This window comes from Grammomys surdaster, unplaced genomic scaffold (assembly GCF_004785775.1).
Source record: "Grammomys surdaster isolate TR1022 unplaced genomic scaffold, NIH_TR_1.0 125669, whole genome shotgun sequence".
NCBI classification, from domain to species: Eukaryota; Metazoa; Chordata; class Mammalia; order Rodentia; family Muridae; genus Grammomys; species Grammomys surdaster.
Window position 1 is genome coordinate 2,261,008 of NW_021620506.1, and position 7,027 is coordinate 2,268,034.

At 50.0% G+C, this 7,027-nt stretch overlaps 1 protein-coding gene across 2 annotated transcripts in view; it reads left to right on the plus strand.

Annotated features, from left to right (window-relative positions):
• The window catches only part of Prkcd (protein kinase C delta), a 30,780-nt gene that overhangs the window by 21,064 nt on the left and 2,689 nt on the right, over positions 1-7,027 (plus strand). For both annotated transcript variants that reach the window (XM_028787466.1, XM_028787467.1), the window contains exons 9-17: positions 554-654; positions 1,811-1,901; positions 2,233-2,333; positions 2,438-2,611; positions 2,796-2,887; positions 3,418-3,480; positions 4,968-5,106; positions 5,211-5,399; positions 5,889-6,017. In XM_028787466.1, the coding sequence (XP_028643299.1) occupies positions 554-654; positions 1,811-1,901; positions 2,233-2,333; positions 2,438-2,611; positions 2,796-2,887; positions 3,418-3,480; positions 4,968-5,106; positions 5,211-5,399; positions 5,889-6,017 (1,079 nt within the window). The remainder of the gene's footprint in view (positions 1-553; positions 655-1,810; positions 1,902-2,232; positions 2,334-2,437; positions 2,612-2,795; positions 2,888-3,417; positions 3,481-4,967; positions 5,107-5,210; positions 5,400-5,888; positions 6,018-7,027) is intronic.

Sequence of the window (7,027 nt, forward strand, 5' to 3'; positions counted from 1 at the left end):
CTCCCTCCCTCCTTTCCTCCCTCCCTCCCTCCCTCCCTCCTTCTCTCCCTTTCTCTTCTTCTCCCTCTCCCTTTCCCTCTCTCCCTTTCTCTCTCTCTCCCTCTCTTGCTCTCTCTCCCTCCCTTTCCCTCCCTCCCTCTCCCTCCCTTCATCTCTCCTTTCTCTCCCTCCTTCTCTCCCTTTCTTACCTTCTCTCTCTCTTTCCCACCCTTCCTCTTTTTTCTCCCTCTCCCTCCCTTCTTTATCTTTCTCTCCCTCCTTTCCCCCCCACCTCTTTCTTTGACAGAGTCTCACACAGTAGCCAAGGCTGGCCTTTAATTCAGAGCAGTCCTCCTGCCTCAGCCTCCCAATTGTTAGGATTGTGGGTGTGAGTTACTTCATCCAGCTATTTTCTTTTTCTTTATTTAAACCATTAAATATCATGATGGTTTCGAAGGTCCTCATCCCCAGAAGCTCAACAGTCCAAAAAATCCCCCAACTCCTACTGCTCTTCCTACTCTCCATGTCCATTTCTGAGACCTAACATGGCTGGGCCTGCCTCTGACTCTTACAGATTGTGGCATGAATGTGCACCACAAATGCCGGGAGAAGGTGGCCAACCTGTGTGGTATCAACCAAAAGCTCTTGGCTGAGGCCTTGAACCAAGTGACCCAGGTAGGCAGGGCCTGTGGGAGGGTCCTAGACATAGGGCAGTGGGAGCAGAGGGTATCAGGGCTTACAGTATGCCTGGGGAGCCCTAAGGTGGATGAGACTTCTTTAAGATCATTGATGAATTTAGGCAGCAGAGAGAGGTGGCCTTGTTATCTTTGGAAATTTCATCGTTCAGGCAGTTTGTTACCTGAGGGGAGGCAGGGGTTGCAGAGTTGAGTGCTGGGACATTTTGAAAGGACTGGGTCTATGTTATGTATGTGCCATGTATGGCATGTATGAGATGTGTAGTGTAGGTGTTGTGTGTGAGAGACAGATGTATGCATGTATGTGTGTGTGTGGTATTTATTTGATATGTAGTGTATGTTCCCAGAGTGTAGTAGCTAGGTGTGTGTGATATATAGAGTATGTACTGTGTGCATATGTATGCTGTATATACATAGGGTATATAGTATGTTTACATAGTATGAGTGTTGTGTGTATGCAGTGTGTGGTATGTAGGGGGTGGTATGTGGTATGTGAAGTGTGTTATATATGCATGTCTGTGCTGTATATACATAATATATATGCTATGCATATGTGTGGTAGTGTGTGAATGCACAGTGTGTGGTGTGTGTTGGGTGTATGAGAAAGGGGTTCTCATGGTATGTGTATATTTACATGTGACTGTAACTTAAGGGATAACACAAAACTTTAGAGTGAAAATCTAGAGCCAGATATGAAGTTAGTGGCTGGCAAGACATTCCATTGGGTAAAGGCGTGTTTCCACACAGCCTAACAGCCTAGGTTCCCTCCGTAGAACACACAGGGTAGCCGAGAAACAAGTCCTACAAGTTGTCCTCTGATCACATGAGTGTCCTGTGGCATATGCATGTGTGCACACGTATCTGTTCACATATACACAAATAAATGTAAAAAGTTCTTAAACTGAGATTAGACCATTTATTAAATGCTTAGGAAGGCATGGTTCAGTTTACTAACTCTCTGTCTATAATCTGTACCTTTTAGATCTCAGGTTCTGTGGAAGGGAGGAACGAGATCTGGGAGGCCTGGGCTCTGCCCCTCTGACACCATTGAATTGAGGGGGATATTGTGGTTGGGGGTCCTCTTCCTGGTCTGAGAGTTCTGACAATGGTCTTCCATTCTTATGCCCTTTACCTAGAGATCTTCCCGGAAGCTGGACACCACAGAGACTGTCGGAATATACCAGGGATTTGGGAAGAAGACAGACATCTCTGAGAATGACTTCCCAGGTGAAGCTGGGTCACATGTCCCTTTAGATCTACCAATCCCCGACAGGGCAAAGGAAACGGACAGTAGTGAGACTTGGGAGAAGGTACTGAGCTCTTTCTCTCCAAGGCCCCTCCTTCCCCAGCCTACCCTTGGGACTCCAGTAAGTCCTCTCTGTCTAGTAAGTCCTGGAAAGAGGGACCACCTGTCAGCACTCAGCCATTTTTCTCCCCTCCAAGGCCCCTTGCCTAGCCCACTCCTGTCCCCTGGGAAGGGAGTCATGTACATCGGAACCTTAGCCTCTCTCTCTCTCTCTCTCTCTCTCTCTCTCTCTCTCTCTCTCTCTCTCTCCAGACAAGAACGGGACCTATGGCAAGATCTGGGAGGGGAGCACCCAGTGCAGACTTGAGAACTTCACCTTCCAGAAGGTCCTCGGCAAAGGCAGCTTTGGCAAGGTGAGGGTGGCCTGAGGACCAGGGCTCAGGGGTTTCCTGTTAAGCACCAGAGGCTGGGTGCTGGTAACCTCCAGGGCCTTTGCTCAGCATCCTTCTGTTGGTAGGTACTGCTTGCAGAGCTGAAAGGCAAAGACAGGTACTTTGCAATCAAGTGCCTGAAGAAGGACGTGGTGTTGATCGACGATGACGTGGAGTGCACCATGGTGGAGAAGCGGGTGCTGGCACTCGCCTGGGAGAACCCCTTTCTCACCCACCTCATCTGTACCTTCCAGACCAAGGTTCCTGGCTTGCCTCTGTCATCACCTGTGCCTTAACCCTGTCATCCTCCCTGCAGTGGGGCTGTGTCTGTTCCAGTTACACTTCCCAATTGTCACCCTCAGTCCAAGTCCTGTGCTCTCTGCTTCCCGTCGGGGCTCCTCCGACTTGTCCCCTTACTTCCACTTACTCCCTGCCCCACTCCAGGACCACCTGTTCTTCGTGATGGAGTTCCTCAATGGGGGTGATCTGATGTACCACATTCAGGACAAAGGCCGCTTTGAACTCTACCGGGCTACGTATGTCAGGGCCCTATGTGAGGGGAGGGACTTTGCCTGAGTGTCCTGGCAGACTGTCCTTCATTCTTTCTCTCCCTGTCCCCAGCCCCCAGAAAAGCTTAAGTCAGGATAGAGCTAGCACTGGGGAGACTGGGGACATCATGTGGATAACAAGGTCTGGTTATAGGACCAGGACAGGTACTCTAGGTCCTGTCATCTCTTCAGCCTCAGCCAGACAACAGAACGGACAGTGCCCTGCATACCATTGGACCCTAGACTACAGTAGTAATGTTGTCAAGCATTTCTATACCCCTAACTGAATGGCATGTGTTTGCACATCTGTCAACAGAAAACCCTCCTACCACAGAGCATTACCTTGTTAAGCTTTTAGTGCAAACTTTACTGCCTGGGCTTTCAGCCCCCACTTACCTGATTAAAAAATGGGCTTGGTTGGGTCCATGGTGTTGGTAGAGTTACTTTTAGCATTTCCTGCCCTGGGATAGAGTGATGGGACTGGTGGGCAAAATCCTGGAATACCATCTCTTGCTCAGGTTCTATGCAGCTGAGATCATCTGTGGACTGCAGTTTCTACACAGCAAAGGCATCATTTACAGGTATTGTTGGTACCAGGGCCATGGGGACTTCTGGGAAGGGTGGTGCCTGACCTGATGACAGGCCCAGCATGGATGAGAGTGTCTTTGGCCGAGTACTTGTCTAACCTTCTGACTCAGTGCAGGAAGTTTTCTGCCCCTTCAACTGAGGCTGGTGCAGCTCCTGGGGCTAGAAACTCACTGCCCTTACTTAGCGCTGTTGGAAAGGGGGCAGCGTGGGCAGATACAGTGTCTCCCCACTTGATGCTCATCCTTCTCACTCCAAAGACCCCAGCTGAGCGATCTAAGATTTCACAATACAAACTGTATCCTTACATCTTTATCCAGTACATTAGGCTCCACCCTATGGCGGATGCCATACACTCACCAGAGGGGCTGAGACTGTATTCTGTGTGTCTTAATGTGGGATTACACTAAACCATTTGTCAGGCAGACACTAACGTGTGGAACCAAACTGTGGCTTTACACCTCTGTAATCCCAGCACTTGGGAGACAGGAGCAGGTCAGCCTGGGCTATGTAGGACATCCGGGCTACATATTGAGACTCTGTGTTCCAGTTTGCTGAGGTGGGAGTGAGGAGCTAGAGAGATGGTTTAGGAGTTCAGAGCACCTGCTGTTTTGCAGGGTTGGGTTCTTAACATCCATGTTCAGTGGCTCACAATAGCTTGTAGCTCCAGCACCAGGGATATGACACTCTCTTCTGGCCTCTGTGGGCAGCTACACTCATGTGCACTTACCCACACACAGACACACATGCATGTGTATAAATTTAAAAAATAATGTTAAAAGTAGGTGAGAGTTGAGCATGGTGGCGCATGCCTTTAATCCCAGCACTCTGGAAGGGAGAGTCAGGCAGAGCTCTTGAGTTGGAGGCCAGCCTGGTCTACATAGTGAGCTCTAGAACAGCCAAGGCTATGTCTCTGTCTCTGTCTCTCTGTCTCTGTCTCTCTCTCTCTCTCAAAACAAAAACAAAAAAACCAACCAAACAAACAAACAAAGCGCGTGTGTGAGGTGCGTATTCTGAGTTGCTTGTCCACGCCTAGACTCGCGAGGCTGTCTGGTGGTTGACGTTAGTAGAGATGAACCTCGTACTCTGTATATATTGTTACTTATTCCCGTGCCTGTGAGTTATCTATTCAAATGACTAATGAGGGAGATAAACATGGCCCCTGCCCTTGTTGAGTCAGACGAACCTGAGTTGGATAGACAGGGGTGGTATATATGTGCCAGCCAGTTAAGTCACAAGGGGCAGTGATGTCGTTGCTCTGACTGCACTCAGGGCTTCAAGGAGTAGGGCACTGTGTGTCATATTTAGCACAGTGGGTGGCTATCAGAGGCATCTGTTTAGCTCCTGAGATCCCCTTTCTCCTTTGTGCTCTCTCGTGCTGCGAGAAGTGGTGGACTTGCAGGGCTAAATCCCATGTGTGGCAGCAATGTTAGGGAGGACTAGAACTTGTGCCTCGGGATAATCTGTCCTCTCCTCTCCTCAGGGACCTTAAGCTGGACAATGTGATGCTAGACAAGGATGGCCACATCAAGATTGCTGATTTTGGGATGTGCAAAGAGAATATATTTGGCGAGGGCCGGGCCAGCACATTCTGCGGCACTCCTGACTACATCGCCCCTGAGGTAACATGTCTCTTACCCAGCTATGCATTTGGCCTTGGTGGGACAGAGCCAGAGAGGCTCCCTGAAGAAGGCTGGTACCCTACTCTGACCACTGTTGCCCCCAGATCCTACAAGGCCTGAAGTACTCCTTCTCCGTGGACTGGTGGTCTTTCGGGGTCCTCCTCTATGAGATGCTCATCGGCCAGTCCCCCTTCCATGGTGATGACGAGGACGAGCTCTTCGAGTCCATCCGAACAGACACACCACACTATCCTCGTTGGATCACCAAGGAATCCAAGGACATCATGGAGAAGGTGAGGCCTGGCTGATACATGCCTTTGGGCTTTCAGGAGGCCTGTCTCTGGAATGGGGGCTCCCTGAGGCTCTGTGCCTGGTATATCCCAAGCCTTGCTCCCTATTCCCAGGCAGTCCCTTTTGAGTCCCCTGCCTGGACTCAGCAGGGTGTGGTGACTAAGGACTTAGAGTCAGGAGACAGACAGACATGAGCACAAGTCCTGGCTCTGTCTGTGACTGTGGGTGGGTCACTTTACCTCTCTCTCCTTATCTTCAAACTGCCTCAGATTTGCTAAAAGCACATAGAAACCGCTAACACTGAGCACTTAGGCCTAACACTGAGCACTTAGGCCGATGGTGAGTATCAGTAAGACATACAGCTTAACCCTCCGCCCCAGAGTTCCCTGGGCTAAGTCTGTCTAGTCTTGAAGCCATTAGGCTGTTAGCAGTTTGCAGAGCTCCAGTTTCCCATGGCCTTGAATCCTAACCAAGGCCCCTGTGGATTGCAGCTATTTGAGAGAGACCCCGTCAAGAGGCTTGGAGTGACAGGGAACATCAGGCTTCACCCCTTTTTCAAGACTATCAACTGGTCCCTGCTGGAGAAGCGGAAGGTGGAGCCGCCCTTTAAGCCCAAAGTGGTATGTCCCCCACCTCTGCTCCAGGCCTGGCCCTTCCCTTGCTCTGCCCCTTGCCCTGTACCATTCCCATACACCCTACTTTCCTTGCCTGCTTCCTGATCTCTCCTGGCGTGCCGTGTACCACGGCCTCTACTGGCTGTTCAGTAGACATTTGGAAGTATAGAGTCAGGATCTTGAGCTGGGGAATATAGCTCAATGGCAGAGACTTAACCTGGCATGCACAGGGTCTAGATTTGATCTTCAGCACCACCGAATAAGAAGCAGCAGAAACAGAAAGAGGCAGCAGGCATGATGGAGCAAACCAGTAATCATAGTACTTGGGAAGCAGAAGCAGGAGAGTAGCCACAAGTTTGAGGCCAGCCTAGTCTTCATAGTGAGTCCTCAGCTGGCCAGGGCTACATAGTGGGACCTTGTTTCAAAGCAACAACAAAAGATGTCATGTACCTGTAACCTCAGTAGTGGTGGCAGTGAGGTACCCGATGCTGAGGTAAGAGAGTATTGTAAATCTAGGTCAGCCAGGGCTACATAGCAAGATCTTGTCTAAGACAGACAGACAGACAGGACCTTACTGTGTTGCTCAGACTGACTCAGACCTCCTGGACTTGTTATCCTCCTACAGGCACATACCACCATGTCTGCTATCAGCCATTTCTTGTAATTAAATCCTTTAGAACCCTGTGTTCCCAGAGCTGTATTTTGGCCACCAGAATTAGGGCTTCACTTCCATCCTCCATCTGTCTATTCATCAATCACAAATACTGGACATGCTGAGTCCTTGTTGGGTGCAGAGAACTGTGCTAGGCTTTGGCAGGATGAGAAAAAGTCCTAAACCCCAAGGAGCCCAGACAAGATGCCTGCACATTGGTGACACTCTATGATAGAAAGCAGCAGTATAGGAGATGTCACAGGGCACACAGTATGGGAGATGTCACAGGGCACACAGTGTAGGAGATGTCACAGGGGACACAGTATGGGAGATGTCACAGGGCACACAGTATGGGAGATGTCAC